This window comes from Spathaspora passalidarum (assembly GCF_000223485.1).
Source record: "Spathaspora passalidarum NRRL Y-27907 unplaced genomic scaffold SPAPAscaffold_2, whole genome shotgun sequence".
Classification (NCBI taxonomy): Eukaryota; Fungi; Ascomycota; class Pichiomycetes; order Serinales; family Debaryomycetaceae; genus Spathaspora; species Spathaspora passalidarum.
The window spans coordinates 1635558-1648717 of NW_006767426.1; the positions used below are offsets into that span (position 1 = coordinate 1635558).

Consider the following 13160-nt stretch of genomic DNA (forward strand, 5'->3'; position numbering starts at 1 on the left):
CAATAATTCAAATATAATACAATATAAGTTCCAATTAGGATGTTTAAACCAGTTAAATTAGCTCAGAAAGGTCTTCAAAGGATTTTTCATTCCACTTTTTAAAAGCCCAAGCTGAAAATTTTTTTTCAGGAATTGGGTACTCTGGCCGAGCTGGTCTAAGGCGCCAGGGTAAGGTCCTGGTCTCTTCGGAGGCGCGAGTTCGAATCTCGCGGGTATCAATATTGATCTTAACACACCAGCAATTCCTATCTTGCCAAATTTTTTTTTTTAATTTTTATTTGCATACACTTTAAATACAACTGTGCATTATCAAGGAAAGGGAGACAATGTGTGATTTCCTAATAAACCAGTGTATTTCAGATATAAGTATTTAATAAAATTGGAAATATATAAAGAACTAAAAGTAGTTATTAAAAGAGAAAAAAAACAGTTGGGAAACTTTATAATCAGTATAATTGCGTTTAGTTCACATGTATAGACCCGATAACCAATTGGGGTGATTATGAATAAATTAAGAGTGAAAAAGTAATGGCCTGCTTACATTATTGTGCAACATTTACTTTGAGACTTTGGCTTTGCTGGATCAATTGCTGATTGCTTGGCCCTTGGAGTCTTGGTTGTGGCCTCAGAAACTTTCTCCTTATTTATATCACCATTAATTTCAATTGGCGATTTAGTGTTTTCTTGTAACTTTTTTTGCTGTTCCTTTTGTTGTTTCTTTTCGGCACTAATGGCTGCCTCCTTTCTCATAATTTGTCGAACAACATCAATAAATGCTTCATCAACATTAGTCTTGTACATGGCACTAGTTTCATAAAATGGAACCAATCCCCAATCTTGACTAACTTTAACCCCATCTTCTATACTTAAAACTCTGTCCTCTTCCAAATCACACTTGTTACCCAAAAGAACCATAGGGACATTGTCAGTATCCTTGATTCTTAAAACTTGTTCTCGTAATGCCAATAATTCCTTAAGCGAGTTTTCATCAGTAACGGAATAGACCAACAAAAACCCCTTCCCACTCTTGATATATAATTCTCTCATAGCCGTAAATTGTGCTACCCCAGCCGTATCCAAGATTTCTAAATCACAGGCCCTTCCATCGATTTCAATCTGCTTTCTATATGAATCTTCTATGGTGGGATCGTAACTTTCTACATATACCCCTTGTACAAACTGTACCGTGACGGAGGATTTACCTACCCCACCGGCACCTAATACCACAATTTTATAATCTAGAAAATTGATCAGTTAGTATTCATACACTTGGGATAGTCATATTCGCTTCGGAGCACATACCTCTCATGGTTTTATTCTATGTGTAGTTGTGTTAATAACTGTGGTTGTAAAAAATTATCGTTTGATAAAAAAAAAAATGTTTTGTTGATTCTTTAAGAAAAAGAATTTGAATATTTTTTTTCCTGGCAGGTGTTTTTTTGTCGGTTAAGTTTTTTGGCGGCCAAGCTATTGTTCTCAAGATTGTATTGTTTGCATGAAGGATCTGAGAATTCCAGACGGCACCACCATTGCTGTCTTTGCAACTACGATTGTAACAAAGTGGTATTAGAACTGAAATTGATTAATTTTTTTTTTATGTAAACAGAGGTAGAAACACGTAAAGTCAAAACACAATCCAAGCAATTAGAAAAACAAGACGCGTGTTAGAAGAAACATAACCAAATTACTTCTCTAATGGTAAAATGTTTGGAATTGGACCAAGAGGAGTAATTCCATGGGGGTTAATGGCAATATGAGACTTTGTATAATGGAATTTAATATGATCAAAGTCGGTGGTTTGTTGGAATCCAGGAATTTTCCAATACAATAATCTCAACCATTCATGAATATGAGGGTAATCGTGTCTAATTGTTCCAATGTTACACTTGAAATGTTGAACATAAACTGGATCAAATCTGACGATAGTTGTGTACAATCTAACATCAGCTTCAGTTAATTGGTTACCTAGCAAGAACTTTTCATTTTGTTCATGCTTGGCCTTTAATATAGCCTCCACTTTATCTAAATGAACAAAAAGATTCTTACATTCCTTTTCATAAACCTCTTGCTTAGTGGCAAAACCAGCTTTATAAACCGCATTGTTGACGTTATCATAAACCCAAGAATTGATTTCGTCAATTTGAGCTTCTAACTCAGAAGGAACAAGGTTGACATCAGCATATTCGCTAGGCAATAAGGAGTTAAACTCAGTGTTTAACATTCTGATAATTTCAGACGATTCATTGTTAACAATGGTTTGTTCCTTTTTGTCCCACAACACAGGAACAGTGAATCTTCCATTATAATCAGGTTCAGCCTTGAAGTACAATTGTCTGATTCTTTCAAAGTTATATAAATGGTCAACAGTGCCTAAAGAAACATCATCCTTTTGTTTCAACAGAGCCAATTCCTCTTTGTTGATAAACCTCCATCCTTGACTATCCATGTGCCAATGAACAATGGACAACCCAATAATGGAAGTCAATCCCTTAAGATATCTAGTAATTAACGTACGATGAGCCCATGGACAGGCCAAGGAAACGTAAAGGTGATATCTACCAGCTTCAGCAGGGAACCTTGCACCAGGCTTAGAACTAATAAATTCTCTGAATGAAGAAGGACGTCTCTTGTATGCTCCATCCTTATCGTCAGCAAACTTTAAAATTTCAATAGGTTTATTATCCTGAATATGTTTCAGTTAGTAGGCGATGTCAAGTGACCAGCAAAAGCGTTATAATACATACGGTAGACATGGTTTTTGTTACAATTCAAATGTTGAATATGAAAATAGATAAGCAATTGAGAACCAAACTGGTGAAAAAAAAATCAATTGCTTTTTATACTCGCAATTGTGGGGAGTTTAACTTGCCAGAATCAATGCAGTTACGGTTATATCTAAGTCCTTAGTAATGACATGTCACTATATGCAGGTGTTAGCAATCTTTATTAGTAAACTTTTGTCAGATTTGTTATTGGTCGTGTACCCAGTGCCAAATACGTATTTCCAGATCTGGGCGAAGCTACTTCCGTATTTATTGGCATTTCCGAGTATTCCCGCGCTCGCACGTCACAACAAAATTCACACACACTTGTCCACAAAAATTTTGCCCTTATTACAGATAACCTCACTACAAGCGGCTCATCTGGTATCCTTTACAACCAGAGCTGTAATATTTACAAAGTGCAAAAAAATATGACAAAGCCCAATTCGAAAGCTAAGCCAACAGAAGCTAAGGATGCTCACGATGACGGTATCAATGATAGTTTAAACGAGAAAACATCTCGCCCAAAGAAAGAAGAAACATCAGCTAAGGAGCAAACTAAAGGTGGTTCTGGTGAATCATCCACAGACGCTAGTAGTCCTTCAATTCCGCCGTTGAGTAACCCCACAGTAGCTAGCAATACTCACATGTTACCTCCAATTACAGTCAAGAAGAACGCCGGGAGCACCATCCCTACAAACACCCAATCCGAGTTCAACCCTTATGTGACTTTTTCCTCAAAATATCCAGGGGGTCAACAGCAACCACCACCACCATTACAAATCATACAAGATACAACCCATCAGGTGAACTCCAATGAGACAAATTATTTTTTCAAATCAGGTAGGCCTAAAGTTCGTGTTGACGATTACAACATAAAGAAATTCTCCGTTGCTAAATCTCCATTAACTTCACAATCCACTCCAGGTTCAGCGCCAGCCACCCGCCCTCATACATGTACATTCGAAGGATGTACTTGGTCTTTTGAACGGAAATCAGACTTGAAAAGACATCTCAAGTCCCACGCACCTCCGATCTATCAATGTCCTTACTATAGAAACGATCCAACCTGCCACCGTAACGGTGGTGCCTTCAACCGATTGGACGTTCTCAAGAGACATTTGCGGTTAGTACATTATGTCAAGGATAAACACCAGATGGTACCACCTGCTCCTGGGCCAATGGTTGGAAGCACAGGCGGTGCTATGGTTTTGCCTACCAAGAAGGAAGACCCTGGCTGGTGTCGTGCTTGTCAGAAAATGTTTCCTAATTCCAAGATATTCATTGATCACTGTTGGGATTGTGCCCAGCATATAACTCCAGCAGAATGGAAAAAGGCAGGAGATACTGGTGACACCGGCAGAGACCAGGAATCAGACAGAACGACGCAACAACAGGCTTACCAGGCGCTTGCAGCTCGCTCCAACAACTTATATGAATTGTCAAGAATAAGCACCGAGGAAAAGGAAGCCGCCAGTGCCTTTTTCACAAGCCAATCAGAGTCGACTGAAGGTGAATCTAAACGGAAAACCAGTGCAGAAGAACCAACAATGAAAGTGGAGCCTGCGCATAAACGTACAAGAAAAAGTTGAAATTATATATATAAACAATTCTAAAACAATATAGTAATACATAAACTTGAAGAAAATTACCCAGACAAGAGGACTTAATCTTCTTGCATACTAGAGTCATCTTGCTGTTGTATAGCAGCCCCAGTTTGATCAAAGAAATCCAAAATGGCACAGTTGGGGTGAATGATGTAAACAGTCTTGACGTTGCTTGGATCAGATTCATCTTCATTATGAGATACAGTCATCAAAATTCTATCCTTCACCAAACGCTTCAATACCTTATATGCCAACTTTCTTTCTTGCAAGTATTCTTGTTCACTTTCTATATCATGTTCTCGTTGAAGCAAGTACCATTCAATTAAGTCGTCGGCTGTAATTCCTTCGTCTTGACCATTATTTTCATCCTCGGAAATCTTCTTGACTAATAAATTCATCATGGCCACATATTTATCATAGGTGATGGAGACAGTTTCTCTTGGATGAGAAGGAGCTTCTGGTTCCGATTGCGTTTGAGATGGTTGAGGTTGTTGAGATGCCTCAGCATCAACATCGACATCTTGCTCTTCATCATCGTCTTCAACTTCAATATCGTCCATTTCTACTCTGATGATAGATTGCTTCAACAAATCATAGGCTTCTGCAACAAAACTAGGAGTGATTTCTTCTGTACAGTTGGCTCTAGCAATAGCTTCCGACAATCTAATCATAGATTCCAATTGTCTAACTGTGATTCTGTAAGAAGATCTTCCCAAGCCTTGGGCATCATCTTCTCTTAATTCCTTATACCTTGTAACCAAGAAATCACGAGCTTCTTTAGTCATCTTAGGTTTGAATGTCTTGGCATATTTGATATATCTTGATAATTGTTCGGCGGAATATGGTGGATCTATAGCTTCATCTCTAAGCATATGCAAATCAACAATGTGGGAGGCCAACTGAGTATCAATTCTTTCATTACAATCATCCAAAATGACAAAAAATAAATCAAATCTGGACATGATAGGAGCAGTCATGTTCAAGTTTGAACGAAGACCAATCTTTCTATTATATCTACCTCCAATTGGATTAGCAGCAGCCAAAATCGAGGTTCTAGCATTTAAAGTAGCATGAATACCGGCCTTGGCAATGGAAATAGTTTGTTGTTCCATAGCTTCATGAATGGCAACTTGATCGGCAATATCCATCTTGTCGAATTCATCAATGGCACAAATACCATTATCAGCCAACATCAAGGCCCCAGCTTCAATGGTATACTCACCACTCTCTTCATCTCTAACCACAGCCGCAGTCAAACCAGCAGCCGAGGAAGCCTTACCAGAAGTGTAAACTGCACGAGGAGAGAATCCACATACATATTTCAAAAATTGAGATTTAGAAGTGGATGGATCACCCACAATACAAATATTGATATCCCCACGCAAGTTAATTCCATCAATGGTTTTCTTGTGAACACCACCTAATAATTGTAAAAGGATACCCTTCTTGATAACTTCGTGCCCAAATACTGCAGGTGCAACGGATTGAACCAACTTGTCGTAAATATGCTCATCTTTGACCATTTCTTTCAATTGAGAAACCTCAGAGTCACTTAAAGAGGTTAAAAAGACTTCTTGGTCATTGTTTTCTACCTCAGTGGTGGAATTAGGATTGCTATCATCTTGACCAACCTTGTTGACCAAAGATGTCACATGGGAAGCATGGAACGCTAATTTGTAAGTCAAATCACGGACACCCAAAGATTTCAATCCAGAAACACCTGAATTCAATTCCGAGGAACCAGAACGAGACTCTTTAACTGATTGAGGCTTGACCCCAGGTAATCCTAATTGGGAGACATCAGGAATGACTATTTCACAACCGGTGAATTTACACTTATCACCAGGTTTGGCTCTTTCGACAATTTCACCTCTTAAAATAACATCCAAGGTTCTTGGCATGGATCCGGATGGGATTTCATTGGAGTTTTCTTGAATTCTTACTCTTTGCCAATCAATAAATTGAGATTTGGAAATGTTCAATGTGAAATAGGATTGGTTTTCACAAGAAGGACAAGATGTAGGCTCGGTATATTTGAATATTTGTTCAATACCTTCGATGAACGCAGAACACATGTCACACGTGAAACAAGCACGGTATAATTCAGGTCTGACTTCAGAAGTACGAGTGACCGTACCCAGAATAGAGATCAAAGATCCAATCTTGGAAGTTCTAATATCTCTGATTCTTTCCACTGTTGGTAAGTTAAAGAACGAAATTTGGAAAACTCGTTCACTGGCTTGAGTAGAAGATGTAGTTGTAGAGTTGTCGTTATAGCCTTGAGATTCTTCGTTGTCATTTCCTTCTTGTTGCTGGCCAATCAAACTGGTTTGTAACAAACTTGGTGCATATTTCTTTAATATTCTTGTTAAACCTTTTACCAAGAAAGGGTAGAAACGGTAATATTGTTCCAGGATAGCAGTAGCTAAAACACCATTTTCTCTCATTAACAAGTGTTGATAGTTGATGTAAAGAGTGCTGTATTCGTAATTCTTCATGGCTTGAATTTGGGCCAAGTAAATCTTACCATCCCAGCCATTTTCGTCATCTTCTCTGACGCTTGATTCGTCAACGAATTCTTCAATAAAAGTTTCGAAACTTTCACGGACTTTTTCTCCAGTGACATCAACAACTTTAGGTACAGCGATCTGTCTCCGTCTTCCGCTCACGGTGTTACGCTGTTGAGATATACCTTGTGGACCATTGGCACCAACACCGGTTGCACTCAATTGGGAGTCGGAAAAAGGTTGGGCCGCAAACGATTGTGGAGTAGAAGTTTCTCGACCGTAGCTGGACGAAACTTGAGAATGTAATAATTGGGCAGCATCAGAAGGGATCTGACCTGGCGATGAAACAAAGTTGGACATGATGCTTTCTACGGTGAAAGAAGAAGAAGAAGAAGAGGAAGGAAAGAGAAAGGGCGTTGGCGGGAAAAAAAATGGTAAATATAAATTTGTGCTTTGACGCGTTTAATTAAAACGAATCAAAATTTTCCCAATTGGGAAATATTATTAGATCACGTGGATATAATCAGATGACTCGAGCCACGTGACCAAGTGGTGGGTTTTTTGCAAATTCTTCCAACTCCGTGGAGTGTTCATCAAGAAAACCTACAGCCAATACCATATGATTAGAAGCATCTTAACAAAACGAGCATACTCCGTTGCTCCCAATACCTGTATGTTTAGTCCAATTAAGTTTCGCACGAAGTTTTTCTAACATTGCATCTAAGTCCATCCTCAATACCTTAAACTTCAAGTGGGACAGATCCAATCCTGTAAACGTCATGAAGCTAGTGATAAATTGTACATTTCCCAAATTGCAATCGGTGAAAATAACGGCGAAAAGAGTACTCTTCAAGTTTGCTCAGGGTTAGTGCCATTTCTCCCAATCGAACAAATGTATAACAAAAAGGTCGTAGTGGTCACCAACATGAAACCCAGAAAATTACGAGGCGAAGCCTCAATGGGGATGATTTTAGCAGCAGAGGCCGAAGTGAATGAAAAACTACAAGTTGAAGTCGTCGAACCGCCTACTGGCTCGGCAATTGGGGAGAGGTTGTATTTTGGACTGGAAAATCACGAATTCCAACCACCAAAGTTAAAAGATAAAGTTTGGGAATATATTCAACCTAGATTACGTACAAACGACCAAAAACAAATCGTGTTCATCGATGAAGATAACGTTCATCACATATTGAGGGGCCAAGATCCCAACGAGTCGGCCACAGTGCCGACCTTGACAAACTCGTTAGTTCATTAGACCTTGGCGTATCTTAAATATGGCTTAACCTTTCTGAATTCACCGAATTTTTCCTTGGCAGCTTCGTCCGAGACGGTTGGAGGAATGATAACTTCATCACCCTTTTTCCAATCAACTGGAGTAGCAATACCCTTGGAGTCTGCCAATTGTAAAGCATCAACAACTCTCAAGATTTCACTGGTGTTTCTACCGGTACTGGCTGGATAAGTCAAAGTCAATCTAATCTTCTTGTTTGGATCGATGATAAAGACAGATCTAACGGTAGCAACCATTCCGCTTTCCAAGTTCTTGAAATCGTCTTCAGTAACCATGTCATACTTGAAAGCAACTTCCTTCTTACCATCAGCAATGATTGGAAAACCAAACTTTTCACCTTGAGTCTCAACTTCTTCGATATCCTTGACCCATTCGTTATGACTGTCAACACCTTCAGTAGACAAACCAATCAACTTGACCCCACGTTTGTCGAATTCAGGCTTCAATCTTGAGAAAGCACCCAATTCAGTGGTACAAACAGGAGTGAAGTCAGCAGGGTGGGAGAAGAGAATGACCCACTCGTTGCCGATGTATTCGTGGAAGTCAATCTTACCCTTGGTGGTGTCAACTTGGAAGTTTGGGGCAGTAGAACCAATTCTGATTCTTGGTTGATCTTCTTGTTTAAAGGAAATAAATCTCAATTGAGGTCTGGCACAGGATAACATACCAACACGAGCGATGGAGGCATTACGGATTAAGTGTCTGGACAACATTTTCAAGGGTATATTCTAGTCAATTAGGTATGCAAATACAAAACAAGGAGTTCTGGAAGATTAACCAAAGAAAAAAATTTGGAGCAATGAAAAATTACAAATCTCAATTGCAGTATCACACGTGACTCGGAGATATACATCCTGCAAATTATAAACCCTTTTTATATTTAACTTATACAAGACTTGAAATAAAACATACATAATTCAATAAAAAAGCAAAAAAAGAACATGTCTATATACAAACATTATGGCTCAGCCAACAGGTTTACATCAAACCAACCTAAGAAGTCGTCATTATCTTGGTAGTTGTCGTTATTCAACCATCCATTGGACTGCTGTTGGAAAAAGTTGTCAAATTGGTCAAGTGGTGTGTCTGCACCCATGGCATGGGGTGGTACATCATTAGTAGGATTATTGTTCATAAACATCGTATGGTTGATATCGTCAATTGAACCCATAAAGTGTTGTTGTTGCTGACTAACAGTCAACCCTGGTGCTGGTGATTGGGAAAGGAATTGTGAATTAACAGGTGTTGCTGATTTAGAGGCAAGTGGCATCAACATACCGTGAGACTCAAGCTTGGGCTGTCTGAGTTGTTGTTGGTGTGGTTGTGGCGCAGGAACAGGTAGTGGAAGTTGTTGTTGTTGCTGTTGCTGTTGCTGTTGTTGTTGTGGCTGGTCTGACTTTTGTGGTGCATTTCTGTCCTCTATTTCTTGCTCAGGTCTTACAAATGCCGTATCTCTACTAGACCCAGTAGCTTCTAACATTGATAACGGTATACCGTTAATTTCAATGGGTTTATTCATCAGAGCAGCCTGTTCTCTTGCTTGGGCCATGGCCGTATCCGTTGGAACCAACGTAGTTATGGTTGTTCCATTAGGCGATGTGGTTTTCTTGGTTGTGAAATCATCCTTACTGATTTGATTGTAGAATGGCAATGGTAATGGCAAGTATTTACGATCAGTAGTAGCCTTGGGTGTAGCAGGAACCGTTCCTCCACTGCTCTTGTCCAACAAAGTTCGCCTTCTTCCTTCATGAACACACCAAACTAAATCATAAAACAACGACGCAGTCAAATGCGACCTCATTCTCGTAATTATACTCGAATCATCTTCATTCTCGTTAATAAAAACATCAGGATACTTGTACAACACAATATTCAAGTTCTCCAACACCTTTGCCGTTCTGGTCATATCATTTTGTAAATCCTTCCAAGAACTAAGAGTGTTTCTCAATAATCTATGGACAGTAACAATGGATTGTCTTGAGCTATCAAGATACTTATCAATCAAATATCTTGACAAATGTAACTTGAATAACAACAATACACTATAATTCATAGCTTGTCTTACATATATAGGCAACTCAATCAACGAGCTTTCATTAGTCATGTTGGAAACAATGGTGATAATTCTCGTACTAGCCAAGTATGCCGAGCCCACATATTTAACTTGATCTTCAATGGGTGTTCCTGGTAAAAATGCAAAACAACAAATCATAAGTTTAATATACAAGTAGTAAACTTCAATAGCCGACCCTTCAGCAAATTGCAACTTGAACCTCAATCTTTCCAATTCACGATCCAACATATTCAAAGAACCAGCTCTATTCAGCGGTTCTAATAACCCATCAGGTCTAGTTACACTAATACCCATAACATTCACCAATTTACATTGGAAAATCGACAAGGAAATCAAGAATCGGAAGTTCTTGGGCAATGATTTGTCAACTCGGGCATTTTCCAATAAATAATCAGTAGTATTGATCGAAGGAGGCAATCCTAACAAACTCGACCAAAATTGTTCACAAAAGAATACCGCTAACCATGATCTTGTTCGCCATTTTTCGGCATCGGGACCTAAACTTACTTGATTTCTACTGAATTCCTGAATAAACTCTCCACCTCTATGTAATCCCAATTGCAAGGAAAGGTTTTTGGCCAATCCAATGAATCTATACGAGCAATCATCCAACACTTTCTCATTAGGTAAGGGCCATATTGAAAGAAGAATGAGTGCTTGAATAACATGAGTAGATCTTGGCGTTTTGATCCAACATGTCTCAATAGCCAATTGCTTGATTAAAGACGCAAGAGACATGTACAAGGTAGAATCAGGTTCTCCTAAACTGGAAATCAAAATCACGGTCCAGAAAAGCAACTGAGATTTATGATATAATTCTGTAGCTGAACGGGAAGTAATCACAGGCATGAATTGCAAGTATCGAGATACAAAACGGTCGTGTAACTCATTAGCTTTGGCTAATGGTAATTTAACATCTCCCAAGATAAATTCCAGGATTGGTTTATAATCAGGGTAGTTAATGGTATTGGCAGAATCAGATGCAGGAAGATTGTAGTGGTCCACCGGTGAATTTGTATGGACTGTTGATGGAGAGTAATTGTCGGTATTCTCGGGAGCTAATGGCCGTTGTGGTTGCAGTATTGTTGTTATGGATGGAAGGGAAAACACCACGTTGCCTTGATACATTGTTTGTGGGGACCCACTGGAATCAGTAATTGGTGTAGCATTTACCAGTTGAACACCCGACTGTTGCTGCAGTTGTTGTTGTTGCATATAATTCAAGTTATGTTGCGTTAAAGCTTGGGTGAGCAAGCTTTCATTCTTAGTTAACATTTCAATCTTGGCCTTCAACTCATCAACATCCAGTTTCAATGATTGAATTTGGGATCCCTTTTTGGGTCTAAATTGTGGATCAATTTCGCACTTCAACCCCATACGTTGACACCTTTGACACGGGTTTGGATAGTTATCAGAAGCATTACATTTGATTTTATGTTGACGGCAGAAGGTACACGATGTAACTGGACGATGGCCAGTTTGTTTTGAAGATTTTGATTTTGATGACGTATCTTCTGAATCACTAAGTTGGTCGTGGCTGTTGTCACCAGGATTATTTCCATACGTATACAACTCAGACTGGCCACTGACACTGTGGGGACGACTAGTGGGGATATTTGGTGTATTCAATCCACCAGGCGAGATAGATGATCCTCTGACTTTTGTAGTGGGTTGACCGGCGGCAGACGTGGTTGTGGGGATTGACGGTGCTGATTTTCTTTGTTTCTTGCGTTCGGCCGCGGTAGACAGGGACTTTCTCTTGTTAGTGGTCGTTCCTGACGCGCTTGCTAGAGGTAACAATGGTGGTGGGGTCAGTGTGGAGACCAACGGTGATGGTTTGGGCAATATTGATTTGACCTTTGCTTTCTCCATTTTAGCTTTCATTTAACTATGGTATTGGCCGGAAATAGGAGAAACAAAAGAGAATTTCGGGGAACGAATCAGTCAGTTAAACGTAGTAGACTTGAATCTTTCGAACTATATCGACTAAAGTGGATTTTAAAGGATTTTATCACCAGCTGAACACTTTAAGGGATTGAAATGTATAAAAACAAAACTCAAAAGGAAAAATATGAGTAAGGTTTGACCTGCTTTGACTAAGACCAAATTTCCTTTTTTTTTTTTTTCTTGTTTCCCCTTCTTAGCTTATTATTGAGGGTATTTTTGAATCACGTGAATACAACCTTTTCCGGGATTCTGAATCTCTACTAAACGAGATGAATGAACGAGTATGGTTTGACTGGTGGTAGAAACAGTAGATGTAGTGATAGAATGTTAAAAAAAAGAAACTTAACAAGTTTCTATACTATTTCAGATCAACAATGGGAATGTAGTAATGGGCAAAATAAAAGTGTCAATGAAAAAATTTTCGTTATTTATTGTGTTTATGGTGAGAGAAAAGGTCGTGGGAATGCGTCCAATCTACTGATGGAAAAGATAAAAATTTTCTTTTGATCTTTTTTGCGCTTACGGCGCTGACGGCGCATACAAATTTTCAGATGACCCATTACACCGAGGGCTTTTTCCTGTATGAAGATCGTTTAGATAATTTTTAATTAATAATTTAAAACCTCATTATTTTCGTTCCAGACAATAATGCCACAAAACTTTGTTTCCCAAATGGACCAATGAGGAATTTTTCTCAACAATGCAAATTTATTGTGAGTGAACTGTAGTCATGGTACTAATACTGGCTTGCTTTCTTGGCATAGGCTATTTTTTGTGTTTTGCCTTGAACGTGTTAAAGGTTACACTTTTTAAGAGGATATACCTATCAGAATGAGGTTGTAAATTTCATAGTCAGCTCGGAGATGGTTATGCGAGTTTTCTGACCAGTGTTACAACACCGTCAAACAATTCTCACCAGGTCAACTTTATTTTTTGTTTGCTTTTTCTATTTTCTTTTTCCTAATTTCTTGT

General features: G+C 38.9%; 7 protein-coding genes across 7 annotated transcripts; 2 read left to right on the top strand and 5 right to left on the bottom strand. All coding sequences in view use genetic code 12, as the record gives it.

Annotated features, from left to right (window-relative positions):
- Nucleotides 1–537: 537 nt before the first annotated feature.
- RSR1 (Ras family GTPase) lies at nucleotides 538–1309 on the bottom strand (the record flags this gene model as incomplete). Its single annotated transcript, XM_007373940.1, has 2 exons — nucleotides 538–1238; nucleotides 1303–1309. The coding sequence occupies 2 exons, from the start codon at nucleotides 1307–1309 to the stop codon at nucleotides 538–540; spliced, it is 708 nt and encodes a 235-aa protein (XP_007374002.1).
- A 231-nt stretch (nucleotides 1310–1540) lies between these two features.
- On the bottom strand, nucleotides 1541–2881 carry ECM4 (omega-class glutathione transferase; the record flags this gene model as incomplete). Its single annotated transcript, XM_007373941.1, has 2 exons — nucleotides 1541–2683; nucleotides 2745–2881. The coding sequence occupies 2 exons, from the start codon at nucleotides 2751–2753 to the stop codon at nucleotides 1685–1687; spliced, it is 1008 nt and encodes a 335-aa protein (XP_007374003.1).
- A 255-nt stretch (nucleotides 2882–3136) lies between these two features.
- Nucleotides 3137–6298, bottom strand: MCM6 (MCM DNA helicase complex subunit; the record flags this gene model as incomplete). The annotated part of the gene is made up of 1 exon (XM_007373942.1): nucleotides 3137–6298. The coding sequence occupies one exon, from the start codon at nucleotides 6268–6270 to the stop codon at nucleotides 4429–4431; it is 1842 nt and encodes a 613-aa protein (XP_007374004.1).
- Nucleotides 3194–4354, top strand: SPAPADRAFT_49463 (uncharacterized protein; the record flags this gene model as incomplete). The annotated part of the gene is made up of 1 exon (XM_007373943.1): nucleotides 3194–4354. One exon carries the CDS (start codon nucleotides 3194–3196, stop codon nucleotides 4352–4354), a length of 1161 nt encoding a protein of 386 aa, XP_007374005.1.
- Nucleotides 6299–7471: 1173 nt separating the features above from the next.
- SPAPADRAFT_70535 (uncharacterized protein) lies at nucleotides 7472–8942 on the top strand (the record flags this gene model as incomplete). Its single annotated transcript, XM_007373944.1, has 2 exons — nucleotides 7472–7547; nucleotides 7602–8942. 2 exons carry the CDS (start codon nucleotides 7496–7498, stop codon nucleotides 8129–8131), a joined length of 582 nt encoding a protein of 193 aa, XP_007374006.1.
- On the bottom strand, nucleotides 7484–8924 carry SPAPADRAFT_59853 (peroxiredoxin; the record flags this gene model as incomplete). Its single annotated transcript, XM_007373945.1, has 2 exons — nucleotides 7484–7547; nucleotides 7602–8924. The coding sequence occupies one exon, from the start codon at nucleotides 8878–8880 to the stop codon at nucleotides 8128–8130; it is 753 nt and encodes a 250-aa protein (XP_007374007.1).
- Nucleotides 8943–9025: 83 nt separating the features above from the next.
- On the bottom strand, nucleotides 9026–12285 carry SEF1 (Sef1p; the record flags this gene model as incomplete). Its single annotated transcript, XM_007373946.1, has 3 exons — nucleotides 9026–9253; nucleotides 9359–11763; nucleotides 11947–12285. The coding sequence occupies 3 exons, from the start codon at nucleotides 12123–12125 to the stop codon at nucleotides 9126–9128; spliced, it is 2712 nt and encodes a 903-aa protein (XP_007374008.1).
- Between the last annotated feature and the right edge of the window lie 875 nt (nucleotides 12286–13160).